Raw genomic sequence first — 22,076 nt, forward strand, 5'->3', positions numbered from 1 at the left:
GTCTTGCTCTAGAAAGCATTTGATTGGACAGATTTGGTGTAGTGCAGGATGAGTCATCATCATTTTTATTCTGTGAAATAATACACAACTGTGTGAAGAAGACAATATTTATTTCCTAATATTGCTTTCTTGCCTTTGCAAGAACCAGTAATGATTTTTGGAACCAGAGAAATCTGTCAGGTTTGAAATGAAATATGTTCTGAAAATGAATATTAATAATAATAATAATAAATTATAATTATAAATAAATAATACTTATATAATAACTGACTAAAGTTGTATTTTTCCTAATAATGTATTTTTTTCAAAGTGTGTACAAAGTGAATTTCCTTAAATGAAAGAAACAAACACTCATTTGTGTGTCTGATAATGGTGTAGTGGTCAAAGCATGAAGCCTGAAATCCATCACCGCGTACCTGGGTTCAAATCCAATCTCAGCTATTACTTTTTACTGCTAATGCAATTTCTAGGGTTTTTTATTATTATTTATTTCAGTTTGTGCGTGATGCCTTCCTTGATATATTAATATAAATAAATTAAACACTTTCTTACATGCAAATTAAATATCCATCTTCAGTATCATGACTTTTATTGATTGGACAAAGGAGCAGAAACAGTTTATTGATGAGTTTAGCACAGAACAGTACTTTTGACATGTTATATAAACAGACAAAAGTGGAACTTTCAGATTAAGATGCGATGGTTTTTTACAGCACTAAACTACATGATACTGAAATGGTTTTGTTCCTGAGACTGAAACCTCCATCAAGACATTATAAAAAGGCAAGCTTTGGCCAGTGAAGAGAAAAGCGTTGTGGATGTGTCCGAGGACTGATATGCTGGAGAATAGGAAAGAAGGCAGAGTTCTAGCCATCGATTTTCAGATCCTTGGCCACCAGCATTGCAGTGACTGGATGCAGTGATCCACGGATCTCCTTAAAAGTCTTCACAGCTTCATCACTGTACTTGGAGAAGTTGTACACTTCCCTAAAACAACAGAGACAGAGAGATTAGAGGAGGTCAGGATGAAGACAAGAGGAGATTTGGACATGTAAAAACAGAAGTGCGACCGGTCGGAGTTAAAGAAATGTTTGATTGCTTGGTGCAGCGAGGAAATTACACAAAACCATGAAACATCCTGTTTTCTTTGTTTACCCATAAAGTGACACCATTTTGTGGTGATTTCTCAGTAGGGTTGTTGCAATACACTCATGGCTTGGTTTAGTATGCATTTCAATTCTGAACTCGTTATTTGACTTGGGCTGCATTTACACTGCAGATCTTGATGCTCAAATCTGATTTTTTTGATGACCTGCGTACATCTTCTTTTAAAGTGACTCATATACGATTGTCTGCATTTACACAGCACACGGACCAGGAAAAAAAAAGAGCTGGCACTAACTGGCTTATAATGGGGTATATGCCGAAGCATGCTAATAGGACTTTTAATTTGCCATTAACCTGGGTTAAGCGCTTCCGGCAAATTGAATGCCAATGCAAAATCCGGTGCATTTAAGGTCTGTTTTCTTTAAAAAAAATCAGCGATCTCCACTAGCTGAGTGATATCCGAATTAAAGTGGGTCTCAGTTTGTACAAGAAGCACTGCATTAAATTACATTTCCCCCGCCATATCTTTATTATATGAGCATTTATTTTACCCCAGTATATTCAATGGAGCTTCTGCGTTAGCCTGCCGATTCTGACGGGCGCGTGCGAGTAAACAACTTTGTCTCGTTTTACGCTTGAGCAACTAAATAAATGCTAAAGTTTATTTAACTGAGTGTATTTTAATGACATTACAACATCGATGCTGTATAAGGAACCGTATAAAATGAGAAAAAGTTTACAATGACAGGTCACCGGAAGTGTATCAGCATGGGAACAGCACTAGCTCGGCATATACCCTATAAAAGAGCGATCTTTTCTCCATTCCTGTATTTAATCTGTTCGCAGTGTTTACATTTTTTAAAATTCTTTCCGACAAGTTGTTTAACTAAAAAGTTAATGACAGATAGTTCTCATTTTACCATCTTCTTTTAATGCATTTAGACCAGTAGGCATCTTAATGTAATGTCCATGGCGTGATTTATGCACGTGATGCATGCAATAGATTTATATTAGTTTCTGACAGGATCGGGTTTCAAAAGCACGTCAATAATCAAGCGCATGCTATTATCATCAGCTTAAGAAGTTTGTTATTTCAGATATAGACGCACGGCAAGCGCAAGCAAGAAAGCGATTTGAGGCTAGCTTGTAAAAAAGTAAGGGGCACAGGGTAAATCTGCTCTTCTTCCTGGCTTTGTGGGTGTTGATCAAGATGACGACAAGGTTTGTTAGAGCCCGGATCGACCATGGCTCATTATTATATGCGTATTTAATTACGCTGTAATCTGTAATACGCTGCAATTACGCTGTGTGTGCGTTTTAAACATGGCAGGTCTTTTGTTTTCATTCTGGTTTGTTGCGCAAGCGAATGACGCATCTCTGTAAATAAATAGTCGCTTATTAGAAGCAAAATTCTGAGGGAGGCATTATAGAGAATAAATTAGCCTTTTAAAGTTTAAAATTAAATATAAAGAATAGATTTATTTAAAACGAAATAAACAAATACAAAATATTTATAATAGAACTAAATGACCGTTTGTTAAAACATATAGTAAATTAAAATATTATCTAAAACATAATAATTAATATCTAATCTAGTTTTTAATATTGAAAAAAATGCATAATGATAATAATAGTAATATAAAAAACTAATTTGCATTTAAAAAGACTTTTTAAATGCATTTAAAAAGAAGAGTCATTTAGTCAGTAAAATTGATTTTACATTACAAAATTAAATATTAAAATAAATATAAAATAAATATAAATAATTTTTTATAAACACAAAAAATTAGAACATTTATTGTAGCATATTTATATATTGCATTATTATTATGCATGCATCATTATTTTCCTACATCTCAGATCAAATGAATGGACTTACTTAAAAAGTGGGCGAGTGAATTTCATTCTGCCCTGTTCGGTTGCCATTTTAAGTGCCAAAGGAACAGCTTCTTCCCATTGAGCCTTTACACAGATGCGCAACCACCTGCATGAATGCACAATTTAACAATTTTCATCATCATCAGATGCTGGAATATGCAATAATCAGATAGCTCAAAGAAATAGATCTGCTTATACCTGAAGCGAACCTCTGCATTTTTAATATTGTTCAGCTTGTAAACCTCCCCCATCTTCTTCACGTGGGACAGAGGAAGGGGATCCTGGTGCAAAGCAAAATGCAGAGGAAACAGACAGATCCATTTAAAGACTTACTTCTGCTTTCTTATTTCTTCAGCATCACACAGAAAGCATTGCATTAATGTTCTGAGGCATTGTCTTATAGCAAATTAATTCATTATCTAGAGTTATAACAATTTATTTAAAAAGTGCATTTAGTTTTTACATTATAAGATGAATAAAAATGCATTAAATATGCTTATTTTAATAATAATATAAATGTATGCAATTAATTATACAATAATAATATAATACAAATTTACATTTACAAATATTTTTCTTGAGTTGTCAGTAAATTAGATTTTTCATTTACAAATTAAATATTATAATAAATATTAATCAAATATAAATGTAGAATTTATATATTTATAAAATTAATTATTTATTTTAAACACTAAAAATGTGAAGAGTTCTTGTTTGTGCTATGCAGAATGTAGATTCATATTTGTATTCTAAATTAAATATGAAAATAAAAGCCATAAAATGAATTGCATTTAGTTTTTACTTCATAAAATGAATTATTAAAATAAATTAATTAAATCATTAAATATGTTAATAATAATAATAATAATAATAATAATAATAATAATAATAATAATTTAAGCATTAATTCAATAAAAATAAATAATACAAATATACATTTAAAAAGATTTGAGTAAGTAAATAATTTTTTTTAAATTTGAATATTAGAATACAAATTTAATATAAATAATTTACTTTTAAACACAAAAAATTGGAAAAGTTCTTGAGTTTGGGTTATGCAGTATGTGAATTAATATTTATATTATAAATTAAATATTAGAATACATGTAGGGTTGTAACGGTATGAATTTTTCACGTTATGATAATCGTCTAAAACAATACCACGGTTTGACTGTTTCGCGGTATACGGTATGTTACAAAATAATAGAACAGTGAAGCAAATTTGACTTTTTCCAAATAATATATTTTTAGTTACTATAAACAACACCACTTACAATGAACAAATAAAAATAAGAAAATAATAAATAATGTGTCAAAGTCCAAATAAAGTCCAAATAAACATGGTGCAAATCCTCAGTAAAAAATAGATATAAATATTTACTATACTATAAATAGTTACATAACGAAACTAGATTCAATATGGAACATCCTTAGGTTTTATGTGCCAGCATGGATATGGTTGTCTATCGATATGGATTTGGATATGGTTGTCTGCAATGCAGACAAACAGCTGCATCTTCATTTGCGTCTTTTGAAAACAGCAAGAGCAGCAGTTCGTCTTTGCTGTGTCACTGTTTTGTCATGTTTCTGTGCTGCTGTGCATGCAAAAGTACTTAGTATGAGAATTATTTCATGAAAAACTTTTTTTTTTTTGCGTTTTATTTAGCCGCGCATAAATGTATTCCTATCTCTAATTCCGTGTTGTTCAAAAAGCTTGGTCCACAAACAAAAGCGAAACCTATGCTTATTGGTTGTGATATAGCGAGTTTGAACCAATCTGGGCATGGAGGAGGGACAATGCATCAATGTATCATGTCTGATTTGTCCGGAGACACAGTGACGAGCGTTTCTTTGTCAAATCAGCGTTGTCAAATGTTGATGACGTAACCGCACTGATTCCGGAGCCTCTGAAAGTCCAGTATGTGATACAGCACTGGAAAGCTGAGATTCTCTTCTTTATGTCAATCTTTGAATTGTATGAATCGGATCAGCGGATCAAAAGTTATTAAACATTTAAGAGCAATACTTATTTTTAGCCGCGGGCGGCTGTCTCTGTCTTTAAGGGTTAAAACCGTTGATATGCAATTGTTCATGGTATGATAATCGTGCACGTTCAAATCGTGGTAAACCGTCATACCGGTATATTGTTACAACCCTAAATACATGTTAATTAATTTAAATGCTTTCTTTTAAACCCCAAATGTTCTTGTTTTTGCTATGCAGTATGTACATTTTTATTTGTATTCTAAATCAAATTTAACAATAAAAGCAATACAATAAATTAAATAAATATTAATTAGCAAAATTCCATTTAAAAAGGTGTAATACTGCCTGTATCTCTAAGATTTTAATAAATCATTCGAATGCAATTATATATATATATATATATATATATATATATATATATATATATATATATATATATATATATATATATAAATTAAATATGGATTAAATAACATGAAAGAGTACAAGTAAATAGGTGTACATATAAATTAAAATGGGAAGAGTTCTTGCTTGTGCTATATATGTTGCACAATATTGTCAAAATATTTTTTTAAACGACATAAAAGCGCATACATTTACTGTACATTCAAAATGAGAACAGTTCTTGAGCTCATGCACAACTAATTCAGTACCTCTTGGAGCAGCAAAGCCATAAACTCAATAAGCTGAGGCGAGTTCAATTGCTTCACATCTGCCTCAGTGAAACTTGCGAGGTCAGCTTCCTTTGCCTAAAAATATACAGAGGAGGGAGAGGGTTAGGTGAGCGTATTCTGTAAAAAAAACATTTAGTGTGATGCAGGAGAAAGTCTCACCTTCACCCATTTCTGACACAGAGAAGTGCAGGCGTCCGCCATAGTGGTGTCATACCTGCAGACAAAAAGCCCAAGTTTTAATGAAATCATTCAAAACACACACACACACGCACACACACGCACACACACACACACACACACACACAATATGAAAACAAGTGCTCCAGTGCTCACTGTGGTCTGACGGGGGCCATTCCTGGAGTGTGCATCCATGCATTCCAGTCCACTTTATTCAAGATGTCCACCTGATAAAGAGCAAGCAAAATTTTACACAGTGCACGCTTTTTAAAAATATTTAGCAGCAAATGTATAATACACAAATAAAAATAAAAAGTAAATGAACAGTTTTCTGTATTTTGAAAATAATTATGCATTATGAGATTGATCTTTTCTCGGACAACTTTAGATTTTGAAAATCTTCTTTTTAAATGACTTTTATTGACGTTTTTAATAGATTAAAGTGATGTATTGTCTGGGTTGGTGATGCAAATTACTATACCATAACCTGGTAATAAACTACTACTACTTTTTTTTATTATTGTACGCACCTAATTCTCTATATATTCAGTCTTATACATTAGATTGCTTCAAACTACACGGTGCAAAAAGCACGGTCACACACAATTTATTCATATTGTCCCAATACAAAAAAAGTTAACACATTTAAGTGGTATGAACATAAAACAATTAAGTTGTCCCAAAAAAAAACATTAGAATTGTGCTGTTTCAACCTATTCTGAATGCATATTTTAAACAAGTTGCAAAATGAGTGTACTAAAAAAAATAAAAAAAATAAGTGTCACTTTTTTTTCTAAACTGCAGTTTTTAAATGCAATTAATAAGCGTAAATAAACAGGGACAAAAACAAACAGTCATGAAAATACAGAGACTGTTTATCATTAGATATGTTTTACAGCGTGTGCATGCGTATTCCTATTTCAGAAAGCATTACCAGGCATCTTAGACACAAATAATTATGCATGTATTATATATTTAAAGTATAAGTTCTCACCTTGTCTTTAAAGTAAGTGAACAGATAGTTCTTCCATTCCTCTGTTGTTACACTGCCGTAGGCAAACAGCTGAATGTAGGACTTCACGAATCCCATGAAAACCTCTAGAATTAAAGACAGGGAGATTTGTATTTCCGAAAGTTTTAAGTAAACATTTGAATGAAGCATCCTGAAGCATTGCATTCATCTCAAGACAAAAGAATTTCTCTAAATATATCTTAGCCTATACATTCATTATACTTTACTTAACCTGCCAGTTGTCCGAATAAATGTATGCTTAAATAAATGTAAACATGAAAACAAATAATGGAAGCCAGTGTGTATTTGTTTATTAATTTTATTATTTTAACAGGGTTTCTGCAGGGTCTTAAAAAGTCTTAAATCTCAAAATCCAAATTTTAGGCCTTAAAAAAAAAGTCCTAAATTTACTGAAATATTGTGTTGTGGGTCTTAAATCTTTTTAAACGGGTCTTAATTTTTCTTTGTTCATGTATTGCTACCAAATCTGGCCAAAACCTATACAATTACCAGCAATCATCTCAATACAACTTGAAGCTTTTTTATTTAAAAAGGTCATTTTTAACTCTATTTTATTTAATTATATTCCTCACAATAACATTTGTTCAAAAGTTTTCCATGTATTTTCTTCTGAGGACATTGACCTGGACCTACTGTTGTGCATAGATTTAGTCTTTTTAAAACTTTTAAAACATTTGTTCAATTTTTAATGTTAAAAAAAAGTGTATAGATACAAGTAAAGCTTGCTTGTTTTTACACAATATTTAAAACATTTAGCTAGGAAATAAAATCTTAAATATTTAAATTGTTTATTATTAATGTATTATTGCTTTATTACATGTGTTAAATTAAAAAGACTTTTTGACAGGTCAAATAAAAATATTTTCCATCTGGGCCATTTGAAAAATTCCTCAGCCTTTAGCACTTTAATTAGAGTCTAAAATTTAATTCATAATGGTCTTAAATTTAACTCTGTGAAACCTGCAGAAACCATGTTTTAAATTTCGCAAAATTGTTCTGATCTATAATAAAGCAACAACTGTAACTGAATTTTCTACAGTTGAGATCTTTGATATAAATCGTGCATTGTATATTTTAAAATAATTACACTTAAATAATAATTAATTCCAATTAAATAATACATAAATAAAACCAAGTCCTTTATTTGCGCAGCAAAATTACGAACATTTCAAACACTGCGCAACAGAAATGTTTTGATACCTGCAGTGTTTACACTCATTTAAAACAGTATTCAAAAGTTTAGTGTTTATACCTGGGCCTCCCATCAGTTCCTCCAGATGATAAAGCAGAGCAAATCCCTTCTCATAGGGCACTGAGGAAAAGGCTTCATCTGTGTCCACCTCATGCAGATTTGGGACCAGGTTTGTGAGGACATTATTTGCTCCAAACTGTTTCACCTACAAAGCAATATAACAATGACTTCGAATGGTATAATCAGACGTCACCAAATGAAGATTTTTGCATTCACACAGGGCGTCAGCGTCAACGCTACCCATTCACTTTGAATGGATGATGTCAGGCGTTGCCGAACTGCATTGTGGATCCTTCGGCGCTGCTTCAGGGGCGTTGCTCGCTGCAGAAGTTGGGACTAGCTCAACTTTTCAAGCACCGACGGAAGCGTCAGCCAATCAGATCGCTGTATGCAAATACACCAGCTAGACAGTGGCCTATTGCTGACTGAATTTCATTGGCTGACACTGCTATTATGATCGTGTTAGCCTCAACTTCAGACACGCCTTCAGTCAATCATTGACGCTGAAGCCCAGTGTTAATGGGGCGTAAAGGTTATTGCTCACTGTATCCAAAATTTTCATATGTCATTTTGATGCATTTAAAAATAATTAAAAATACAACTGTATTCACACAAGTACAGTATATGCCCACATGTGCATGCAAACAAACTAGCACACACACACAAAAATGCATGGTCATACATGAATACACACACATGCATACACACACACACACACACACCCACACAAACAAACAATCACGGTCACACATAAATACTGTACACACACACATGCAAATACACAAATGCACACACATACACACACACACATAAGCTTGCACACTCAAACACACACACGCACACAGACACAAAAAGTAAGTACTGTCCCATAACCAGAGTGTGGCGTGATGGTGCAATATTTGGGTCTGTGTTTCTAAAAGTGTTCATGTACTCCCTCCGCAATTAGAATCCATCATAAAACAAAATAAATAAATAGAATCGGGTTCAATTTTTTTTTTTTTTTTGCATCCAAAAAGGTATTTTGAGAGGTGTTTTGACAATTCAGGGCCGCCATACAAACAAATTGCAATTAATATGCATCAAACTTCAACAAATGTTTTGTATCTGAATACGAACAAAAAAAAAAAAAAAACACATGCTAAAATTTCAGACTTCAGTGTGCAAAGACCTAATGGTTGCATAATCCAAAGTGCATGCCTTCTCAAGCAACCTATTTTCTCCATCATGAGAGTTTGAGTCAGCAGATCAAAATGACGCTCATGTGGGAGATCTGCATTTGCATATTCAGAGAATGCATGATAATATGTCACTTACAGACTCATGAAGTTCTTTCCATCCTCCAATGCCTTTAAACTGCCTGAGCTGCTCACCCTCCATACACCTGGCTATCATTCTCTCGATATACACCGTATGACCTTCATTTAGCCTGCAGAGAAAGAGTTCAGCCAGAGCTTCATATATCAGAGAAAACAGAACATTTCTGGATCGTTTGAAGAATATAGAGGTGTGTGATATCGATGAAGCCTATTAGAATGTAGATGCAAATCACCAGTCAAGTCATGAGAGCTGAGAAAAAATCAAATATTAGTTCAGACCAGATGATATATATATATTATACTATCAGAAATGTAATGTTGATTTTGTAAAAAAAACAAAAAAAAAACATGTTCAGCAAAGAGGAAGTCAGTATTGCGCGAGTTATATTTTAGACACAATATTTCCATTAGAATTAAAGACCACAAAAAACTGTAAACTTTCACTCTCTGAATGTGTGAAAGCATCTAGTAAAATGCAGAAGTCTTCAAACGCACAAAATAATGCATATAACGTATGATGACAGGAAATTAGATGAATCAATATACTATATAGATTTAATTAAGTAACTTCAAGCAAAATATGCCAGCATGTTATATTATTATATAATATTGATTATTAAGTTTAGCAAACAAGAAGTCAAGTTGTGGTCACATTGCATTCTTCACCCCATTGAGTTCCATTCATATGCATGTGAATGCGACAGACTGGAAACGCAAGCTCGTGCGACAAGTTTTGCAGTTTGCAAAGTTCAAGCTTGGTGAACTCTGACCTGCTAAATCGCATCACGAGATTGTATGACACCGATAGAAGATCAAAACATAACCTCTCTGTACAGAAATGTTAAATATGGACCAATAGCTTGCTTTCTTTAATGTCTAATCATCTTGTTTAAATCACACCCCTTTTTACATCATCATACGACAGGATTTTGCATGCCCAAACTCTAGTGTGACTGCGGCATTAATACTGAGTAAGTTACATTTTAAACACAATATTTCTGTTAGAGTTGAAAGACCACAAATTAACCAATTAATCAATAAATAAACAAATGACATTTTGTCAATATTGCACACTCCTCAAACAATCATTAAAACCAAAAGACGCCTCTTTTGCATATTCTGATATTAAATTAAGTATATATTAAATATTAAATAAAAGCTTAAAGAGTTGGACTGACCAGAAATGCTCCCAAGTCCTGTTGGTCACCAGGTTTCCTGTCCAGCTGTGGGAAATCTCATGAGCAATGACCTGCAGAAAAACAAAAAGAATAAAATATTGTGCATATACAGCAGATACATGGTCTAAAACAAATATGCATTAGGTAAAAAAAAAAACATGTGACTTACACCAGCAAGAGATCTGTCTCCAGCCTGTAAATAGACACAATGATCATTTAAAAAAAATCTATATGCTAATTAACATAAAAAAACAAAAAAAACAACAACAATAAAAAAACAAATTCACACAAAATGTAAATTCACTAAATAAATATGCATTGCATTATACAGAAATAAATCGTGAAATATATAACACCCTTCAAAATTTTTCTGCTCACCAATGCTGCACTAATTTGAAAACAAATATTGCAAAAGCAGCAATGTTCTGATATGTTAGTACAATTTTCAAATAAATATTTTAAATACATTTTAAGATGTAGCTAAGGCATTTTTATTGCATCTTTTTATTAACATTTAACTATTAATCACAAAACACTTGAAAACAAACCAACAGAAAAATGCCCATTTTAACAATGTTAAAGGAAGACAAAATAAATTATATATAGTCATGCTTAAATATTTATTATAAATAAATTATAGTAATAATTAAAATGTATAATAATAATAGTAATTAATATCTGTGATGCAATGCTACATTTTCAGCATCCCTTCTCTGCAGTGTCACGTGATCCTTCAGAAATGGCTGTATTAAGCTGGCTTGATGATCAAGAAATATTAGTTATGAAAGCAGAGTTAATTTAATACCAGACTAATATTTGTTGCTTTTTAACCTTCCCTGAATTCAGATGATTATTTGAAAATGTAAATTTCATAACACAAATAAATCTACTGTCACTTCTTATTTATTTAAACGCCTCTTTGCTGAATAAAATATTTTCTTTCAAGATTAATGGGAAAAGGGAAGAAAATAAATGAAATGAAAATCACACTGGCATCAAACAATAGCGTGTAAACAGTTTTAACACCTAAAAACACCCGTGCAGTATTGGTTAATAGCTGTTACTTCCACTCTTTGAATGTGTGAATGCATCTACTAAAGGAAGAAGTCTTCAGAAGTACAAATGCACATAATATATGATGAAGGTGAAATTATATACGAACCAACACAGTTGGAGTGACAAATGTGAGGCAGGGGTTCTCCATGCCTCCATATGGGAAGGATGGAGGCAGAACCAGGACATCATACTGGCCCCAAACATATGGCCCTGCCAGACTCTCAGCCGTCTTTAACATGGTCTCAGTCTGATCAAGAGAAAGACTCGAGTTATCTTTCACACAAAATGCAAACTGTTTAGTTAGATGTATAAGAAAATAATGTGTTGATCACAATCTCTTCATGCATCTTGGGGGGAAAAAAATCAAACTTAAAATCTCACCTCTGCAAACTCATATGCAGCTTCATCCACATATTCCTTCTCAGACCAAACTCTAGACCTTGGGCCGATTTCCCTGATTTTTAAAAACAGTGATTAATAATTATGCCTGCATAGAAATCTTGGTTCTCTTTATATCTGCTATAGATGTGTTTTGGGCAGGCTGACATACTGGTGGCCATGGCTGGTGTGAATGTGATGAGTTTCTTTTTTTTTTTTTTTTTTCAAAATACTTCTCACATTATTTGATTATTATATTGAACATCAACACAATTCATAATAATATTAATGATGATGATAAAAACATTTGCATGCGCACCACATTGCAAAACATAAAAGAAAAAACGTTTCCAATCATGCGAACAGTAAAGTTTACATCTTTAAATTTATTTTGCTGTACGTTTAATTGGGTGGTTTCATTTTAATGTTTGTAATTATATATTTTTTCTTAAGCAAAAAATAAATAAATAGTATTTTTTATTTAATTTACTTTTCTCAATTAATCAACTAACATCTTTACTCATTTGTTTAACCAAAAGTTTCTATTAATATAAATTATAATAAAAATAGTATATTTCACTTGTTTTTTATTTAAATACATTCTTCCTTTTTTAAAACTTAATTTACCTTTTTATTCTAACATTTTATTTATACTGTGCCATTATCCTTAACATTTTTTCTCTTTTTTTTTCAACCAAATGTTTTCAGTAATATAAATGAATTTTTTCACTTGTTTTCTTTTATTTAAATAAATTGTTTTTCTTTTTTTTAAACTTAATTTAACTTTTTTCATTTGAACTTTATTCATACTGTGCCTTAATTGATGAACTAACATCTTTACTCATTTGTTTAACCAAATGTTTTATAAATCTAAATTATAATAAAAATTTGTATATTTCACTTGTTTTTAATTTAAATACATTCTTATGTTTTAAAACTTAATTTAACTTTTTATTCTATCCTATTTATACTGTGCCATTATCCTTAACTGATCAATTAACATCTTTACTCGTTTTTTTCAACCAAATATTTTCAGTCATTTAAATGATATTAAAAGTTTGGATATACACTTGTTTTCTTTTATTTAAATGAAATGTCTTTCTTTTTTTTTTTACTTAATTTAACTTTTTTTATTTGAACTTCACTGTGCCATTATCCTTAATTGATGAACTAACATCTTTTTTTTTTCAAACAAATGTTTTCAATAATTTTAATTATTATAAAATGTAGTGCATTCACTTGTTTTTTATATACATTTTAAAGTACAAAATTACTATGCTGTTTCATTTTTACATAACATGTTTTGTTACATGCAACAATAATAAAATGATATTTTTATTTTTACTTTCCAATAAAATATTTAAATGTTTTCATAAAATGCACATTTGTCAATTTAAATCAGTCTGGTCGACAAACTAGAATCTTATATTTGACCAATAAAAACATTTACAAAAAAAAATTTAAAAATCTACAATTTCAATAATACTAAAAATAACACTCATTGTGACAAATAAAGAAAGCACAACAGAAGGATCACCTGCTTTCCAAAGCACCAACTACAATGGCGATAAGGTAAGAAGGCATGGGGACCTGCAAGAAAGAAAATAACAAGTGTCTTTCTGTTTTTTCAGATATGGATTTTTGACAGACAGATTCGTTGGAATCCAACAGAACGAGGACGAAACACTGACCGGCTGTCTGAAGCGATAGATGACTCTGCTGCTGTCACTTGGATCTGGTTCCTGCCCATCTCGCAATGCACTCATCAATGCCACCAGCTCTCTCGGGACAGAAACCTTACACAAGGTAAAAAACACCAGAGTTACCGGCAGAACAACTGTGTAGATTTTAATTAGCATGCCTTTGCTTTCACTTTAGATTACTTATCTTGGTGAGCACTTCTTTGCTGCTTCACTGAGAGTACAATTAGTACTTTGAGCTATTCGTGCATGTTACCTGGGCATAGTAAGTGTGCTTCACTGATGGAGTGTCCTGGCAAGGCACCATGGTCCTGCAATGAGTGGCCTGTTTTAAATAGAGGAGCTCAGGGTTAAAGGAAAACATCAAGAGAAAAATTAAAACAAATGTGCAATGGTTTAATGTTTGAGGGCAAAATTATTAGCCCTCCTGTGAAATATGCATTAATTTTCTCAACTGATTTCTGATATTTAATGAAGCAAGGAATTTTTCACAGTATGTCTGTTTTGTTTCTGGAGAAAGTCTTTTTTTTTTTGGCTAAATAAAAGCAGTTTTTAATTTTTTAAAACCATTTTATGGTGAATATTATTAGTCCTGTTAAGAGATATCTAATATCTTGAAAAATATCTTCTCATGGCATTATGTCATCATGACAAATATAATAGTTTTAATAACTCATTTCTAATAACTGATTAGTTTTATGTGTAGAAATGTGTTGAAAAATAATCTTTCCATTAAACAGAAATTAGGGAAAATGTATAAAAAAATTACAATTTCACAGGAGGGCTAATAGTTTTCACTTTAGCAGGTTGAGATAATGTATATCTGGAATAGATTTGTTTAACGTCATGCATGGGGTTTTTGCTGGTTTTATAAAAACAAATGTCATTTTTGTTTGCTGTTTAGATGCAGTAAAAGCAAATATGTATATAAATAATAATAAAAACAAACAAACATACATACAAACTTTTTAGTAAAGGAACAAAACTTTGCAAAAAAAATTAAGTTTCTCACAACAAATATTTACCCTCAGATTTCTTTAAAATTAAAGTCATAACCCTAAAAAAACAGGACGAAACTACTTAAGTTTTATTATTATTATTATTATTATTATAACAGCTCTGGGATGAGCTTTTTTAAATAAATGGTTTGAAATGAATGCTTATCCGATTCATCGATTAAACAAAAAAAATAACAGACAGATTATTCGATAATTAAAAAAATCGTTAGTTGCAGCCCTACAACATTTATTGCCCTGGGATTAGAGATCTTTTAATGCATTCATTTGCAGAATGTAGTAAATTAATGCAATTTAATGGCACACTTATTGTTTGTTCATCAATTGAAAACAGCTCTAAAAGTCAGGGGACTAAAAAAAACCCTAAAGACGTAATCTAACACTTAATAGTGAGAAGTCTCAAATGGTTTACTTTCGCTGCTCGTCTACCAATAACAAAGTCCGATGGGTTGTGAAACACAGCAGCTCTTGATAGACAGCTTCTTACAGAGAGTTTGTGATAAACTTGTGAAGCAGAACAACTGTGCAACACTGTGGTTTGTATTGCAAGACTGCAGAAAAGATGATACTTTTAGGGAAATTGCAGCCGTGCCGCACGTCTCTGCATGCGCACGCAGTTCAGTTGGTGGTGGATGGTGATGAAAATACCTGGCATTGGCTGAAAAGGTATGGATGTTTTTTCCCAGCAGTCTGTTTGGGTGTTAACCATTGAAGAGCAGTGGCAGTAGGAGACGTCTCATATTCGATCTCCACAATCACATGCTGACCGCTAAAACACACAAACAGATGAAGTTGATATAACTTTAAACAAATGGAAAATTAAGCACTCAAATTAAAGGGATAGTTCACCCACAAATTATAATTCTCTCATCATTTATTATTTGATTATAATAATACGATACGTCAGACTTATTATATATATATGACTTTAATAATTATATGACTTTAATAATTAGCAAATAAAGCCCTGTTTTTGGCCCAAGTATTAATTTCCTACTGAGAAACTGGTGCAAATCATCTAGAAAAATGATTCAGGAAGTTGCTTCATCTAGAAAAACAACTGTAGCTATTTTGTCCTACATAATACATTATTTTAAGTGACTTCACACAAGACATTTTAACTAAAAAATGCTGTCAACTTATTATATATTTAGTTTAATACGTGGTGTTTAAGTGCACAATAGTGTAAGTGGATTCTGTGAGATGAACCAAAACCCTTTTGATCAAACTTTGGCTGTTTTTTCCCTCTCTTTTTGCACATTAGAGAATTTAATCATAAATAATTAAATGATTTAAGCAGTTCAACGTTGTGGTTTGTATTACAAGATTACACAAATGATAATATTTCAAGGAAACTGCACATTTCCATTGTTTATTTGCACGTCTTCTTGTGACATACAAATCCATTTGCCTCAATTAGGCTCACACGCTAAGATTTTATGCACATTTTTTATTTTTCCATCTTGTGTTTTTTTTCTTGTGATATCCCCAAATATGCATTAAATTATGTAGATTTCAACAAGCCAAATGAGAAAATGGCTAATTGCTCAAATAAATAAAAATAAATAAATACAATTTAATTCTTTAAAAGGAGGAACCAAAAATATATTTCTTACATTTAAACTAAATACACTAAATTGCATAGTTTTTTTTGTCCATTTAAGAAACTTGTGACTATTTAATGGAAAGATCACCATTTCATAATAATAACAACTTCATAAATCAATGAGAGACAATATAAAAACACTTCTTAACATTAAAATCTACATTAAAAACATGATTTTTTTATGTCCATATATGACAAGAAACTTCATGGAGAGAAAACTAAAAGATCCTTCAAACTACTCTCAATATAAAATCCTTAGTTTGGTAGTCTTTACAATTTCACATTCAAACGAAATATTTTTATAATGAGAGAGGCTTCAGCTTTTTATATTAAAAAGTATTTATTTTTGCAACTTTTTTTTTTCTTTTTGAGAAACTCCTCACGTTAGATTTATTCAGATTTAGCTCACTGGATTGGAATTAGTGTTGTTCTGAAAGTATCTATCAGTCTATGTTGTGTCTCAAGGCACATTCACATTGGCAGTGAATTAATTGCATATCAGAAAAAACTGAAATGCTTGAGAAAGAAAGCAAACATCTCTTCAGAAACAATAAGTCTGCATCAGTACCGTGAGAGTTCAAAAGGCAGGGTGATTTCCAAAGGGGATCCCTTAAATTTATGCTTGGCTCCAAGTTCAAACTTTGCAGCTTGGCCATTCGCAGACACCTTAGAGATCTTCAGGTCCTTAGAGTCCAGGGTCTAGAAAAAGAGAAACTAAATTTTAATAACAAACTACCTGCTGTCTCCTTGCATAATACTAAAATTACATGACTTTGACTTATCACATATTATATTATATTATATTATATTATATTATATTATATTATATTATATTATATTATATTATATTATAAATTTTCTTTCAGGCTTAGTCCCTTTATCAATCAGGGGTCAACACAGCGGAATGAACCACAAACATATCCAGCATATGTTTTACGCAGAGGATGCCCTCCCAGCTGCAACCCATCACTGGGAAACACCCATACACTTCCATTTACCTATCCAGCCTATCCAATTCACCTATAGCACATGTCTTTGGACTTGTGGGAGAAACCGAAGCACCTGGAGGAAAACCACACCAACACGGGGAGAAACTCCAAACAGAAATGCCATCTGGCCAAGCTGAGGCTCGAACCAGCAACCTTCTTGCTGTGAGGCGAGAGCGCTACCCACTGTGCCACCATGCTGCCTATATAATATTATATTATCTTTATTAACTGTAAAAAACGATGACAAATTCATGACATTAAAATAAGTTGCAGTAACATAAAAATATTCACGTTAAAATGGTTGAAACAATTTTTTTGTTGTTATAAAAGGTTTAACTTAACATTTTTAGTCACTTTGACTGATGATCACTAGAAATTATATACGAGATCACTCGACATTTTCACTTGATTTACCTTAAAAATGTAAGGCGGTAAGATTTTTTTGTGTTGGGTAAGTTACTTTTCACAAATGATGTCAACAAAATTGTATTTAAATTACTTTTCTAATTATTTCCAGAAAGATTGTTTTTTTTTTTTATATTATTTATTTATTTATTTTTTTATTTTTTTATTTTTACGTCAATTTGTGATATATTATTTACAGGATATACAAGAGTTGTTTTATTTAAGAAGAGAAATAAATCTGCTTATTTTCCACTTATAATATGAAGAACATTGAAAATATATATATTTTCCAAAGTGCAAGTTATCCATTTATTTACAATATTTACATATTTTACATTTACATTTTTTTTAAGAAGCTTGTGCAGTTAGTTACAAGTAAAACATTCATTAGTTGACAAACTTCATATTCAAAATGTATAAATAATAAAAGAACACATAACTACTCTAAAATTATAATTACTCTGCTTCTCTGAATTTATACTGTATTGGCATTAAATCCATTCTTAATTGCATGTACAGTTGTCACCACAAATTATTCTTCAAAATAAATGAGCAGTTTCAGCGTTATGGATGTGACATTTGCAGTAAAAACTCAAAACATAATTTCACATAGAAAGTATGTTACCGATATATTTAAACATCAGCTTATATTTTCCAGAACAACTGACCAGAGTTATAGGACCAGAAAAATATTAATCTGTAAACATGTTCTGTACTTTAAATTAGGAAAATAAACATGCGTTAAGGATGTGACAAAAAAAAGTCTGCGGGTTTACAGTATACAACATACTTTGAAGAAATTCTGTGAATTAAACTGCACAATCCAAAAGAAACAATAATAATCAAAAGGATAAGAGTTGGCTCTCTATAAAACATCAATGATTGGGTTTATTTTATTGAACATTTTCACTTTTATGAGGAAAAAGTGTCGTTATGGATGTGACGTCTCTCCGTCATGGATGTGACAGATGTGAAATTGCCACTTGTATGACTTTGGTAAATCAAATAGAATAGTTTGAAAACATTGACAGATGCATTGTTGAGTATTTCTTAAGATAGAGGTAAAGTTGGTTTTATATTCACACATTAGTTTATTTAGAAGTCTCTGTATTGTTTACCATGTTACTTTGAATATTCAATTGAAATTAGCATGCAAGTGTGACTTGAAAACAACATTTACACTGTTTATTTGACTGTGAACAATGTTGTACTTTAATAGTCATTGGCTGCTAATATGATTTCACTATTTAGAGTTTGCAAATAATACTTTTATGAAATTATATTATTAAAGGGAAAGTCTGAATGTGCAAATATAAAACCAACTTTACCTCTATTTTCTTAAGTACTGTAAAATACTTGCTAACCCAAAAAACCCAGAAACGACTTCCGTATTTTTGTGAAAACTTAATTTTTTTATGACAAGGTTGACATTTGCACGCAATTACTCATATACTACTCTGCGTGCCTGAATTGATTTATATACAACTGTTTAATGTATATACAGTATTTAATGCAAGTATATTTAGGTAACTCCAATTAAATAATCTAAAAGTGACATGCAATCCCTTACTTTTCCAGCAGAAATATAATTATAGTAATTAGTTACTTGGTAAATACTTACACCCAACAAATTATAACTAAACAAACTTTACATTTATCTGAGAGCTTCAGTCAAATCTGTTAAACTCAGGTAAAAAGTCCATCAATATAATGTGGCAGATGCTAAACTCAAAGTTCAGGTGCAGTAAAACCACAGTACGTGACTAATAAACCCCATTAATGACGATAAAGATGCAATATAACAATCAAATCACTGCTCGTGCTGTTGCAAAAAGATGATGGTCATATTAAAGTATCAGATTCATAAACAATACAAAACGAAAACCCTCCAGGTCATCATATTACACTGCTGATATTATCATTACAGTATCACATTCGTGTAAATAAGTAACACGATCCTGATCAATCTAGCATTACTAGTATGATTGACTAGGCTATTTCTAAATAATCAACTCTAGCGATCTTAATTTGACTATTACTCAACTTGATTAGATTCTAGCACCTTATCAAAGTGACAAATAGATCATAAAAGCATACAGTGCATTGGATCGTACTCATTCAATATGTGTACTTGAGATGTATTGATTAAGGCAAGCAAACACGATGACAGCTTTTGATAAATCCGATGAAAAAAAAACTGTACCAGAGAAGAGAATTTATCCTCCAGGACCTCCACAGTCAGGGCGACTTTCCCTTTGAGCACATGCCTGTCAAAGTCGACATGGTAAATGAGGTTTAAGTGCTTGGTAGAGCACTTGGAGAGCGAGGAGAAGGAGCTAGGGTCTGAAACTGGAGTCATGGTTGAGCAGAGAGCACTCGGCTCGCGCTGCGAATGGATTTTAACCTACACGCATGTCACGTGACGCCGGCAGGGTGAACGGCATCATGGGAGTTGTAGTTGTGCTTTCTTCTCAGTGAGAACGATGAGTTGTTACCGTCCTCTTGTGGCTGAGGGTGTTTGTGCATGTTTAAAACCTAAACAGCGGAGCTCATGTAGTATGTTGGGATTTTGAGCATCAAAAAAAGAGTGCATTACAGATTTTTATTCTTATAAACATTTGTTTTCTATTCTGAGTAAAATATTATGACCTATAGGTAGGCCCACACAGAATCTGTTTAGTTTATTTAAGTTTATTTACTTGAGTAAATGTGTGTAAATCGATATTTATTTAGTTTTTAAACTAATTACAGTAATGCTATTGGCTAATATGCAAATGTCGATCTGATTTATGTACAATGCAGTTTGTAAAGTAATATTTTCTGTCTTTTAGTTGATATATTATATGAGAGACTTGCTTTGTTTACCAAATAAAGTGGATCTAATTGGATTTGCATTTTAAACATTGAATAAAAGTTGAAAAATATTTTTTTATTTCATATATTAAGGTTTTAGTTATGATACATCCAAAATATTTCTGCAGAAATCTGCAGATTTGTACCAAAATTATCCGCAGAAATAGCAAAAAATGTCAACAGATGCCGTCTCGCCCTACCTATAGGCTACTCATAGGTTTATAGGCTACTTTTTTAACATGATTTACAAAACACACATAGTAAAATTGCAGTTTATGTAACTAAGTTGTCAGGCATATTTAGAACAAAACTGTTTTGATTGCATTAACATATTGTACAAACTATCATATTTTGATGACAAATAATCATCAAAATAATCATCAAAACAGAACAACAAGTTCCATGTGTTGTGTCGGCTTTTTAAAGCATCAAATAAGGTTTATTTAGCAAATATAAAAAAAAAATATATATATATATATATTATATATATATATAAGATTTAATATTTTATGTAATATATAATAAATACATAATATACATATAATTAAATATTCTATATTTATATATAGAAAGATAATATATAATATAATACATTTTTAAATACAATATAATACATTTTTTTAAATATTGTTAAACTTTTTACCATGATTTACAAAAACATGTAGTAAAATTGCATTTAGTTTAGCGTTTGTAGGAGTTGTCAGGTATATTTAGAAGTAAAACAAACATATTTGATGGCATATTAAGAGATAGTTCACGGTGCAGTTGACAAATTAACTCATATTTTAATGAAGATCGAAATGTAATAAATATATATATATATAGATATATAAATGAATTACAATAGTTTAATAGTGGTGCAATGAAACATTACCAAGTCACAATGTCATATTGTAACATTGTTATATTATAGAATTCAGTTTTCATTTTACAACAATTATTCATTCATTCATTTTCTTTTCGACTTAGTCCCTTTATTAATCTGGGGTCGCCACAGTGGAATGAACCGCCAATTTATCAGGCATATGTTTTACACAGCGGATGCCCTTCCAGCTGCAACCCATCTCTGGGAAACAACCATACACACTCATTCACACTCATACACTACGGACAATTTAGTTTACCCAATTCACCTGTACCACATGTCTTTGAACTGTGGGGGAAATCGGAGCACCCGGAGGAAACTCACGCAAACGCGGGGAGAACATGCAAACTCCACACAGAAACCCCAACTGACCCAGCAGAGGCTCGAACCAGCAACCTTCTTGCTGTGAGGCGACAGCACTACCTACTGCACCACCGCGTCACCCTTTACAACAATTAATCTTCTATCATCATCCATCATCATAATGAACAATATTTTCTTTGACAGTTTTACTTCTATTATGATTTATTTTCATATTGATAAATATAAATAGTATACTAAAATTATCTTTTATTATTATTATTAATTAAATATATATTCTATACCC

General features: G+C 31.5%; 1 protein-coding gene and 1 long non-coding RNA gene across 2 annotated transcripts in view; both read right to left on the minus strand.

Annotated features, from left to right (window-relative positions):
* The window catches only part of LOC141381591 (uncharacterized), a 419,099-nt gene that overhangs the window by 146,522 nt on the left and 250,501 nt on the right, over positions 1 to 22,076 (minus strand). The window lies entirely within an intron of this gene.
* On the minus strand, positions 592 to 20,111 carry lta4h (leukotriene A4 hydrolase). Its single transcript, NM_213286.1, is given in 19 exon segments — positions 592 to 987; positions 2,987 to 3,091; positions 3,184 to 3,266; positions 5,625 to 5,720; positions 5,805 to 5,859; positions 5,979 to 6,049; positions 6,817 to 6,920; positions 8,108 to 8,252; positions 9,422 to 9,533; positions 10,602 to 10,672; positions 10,771 to 10,794; positions 11,764 to 11,904; positions 12,039 to 12,111; positions 13,573 to 13,625; positions 13,727 to 13,831; positions 13,992 to 14,060; positions 15,400 to 15,520; positions 16,926 to 17,056; positions 19,955 to 20,111. Coding segments are annotated over 19 exon segments (1,836 nt in total). The 5' UTR covers position 20,111; the 3' UTR covers positions 592 to 866.

Source organism: Danio rerio, chromosome 4, assembly GCF_049306965.1.
Source record: "Danio rerio strain Tuebingen ecotype United States chromosome 4, GRCz12tu, whole genome shotgun sequence".
NCBI lineage: Eukaryota > Metazoa > Chordata > Actinopteri > Cypriniformes > Danionidae > Danio > Danio rerio.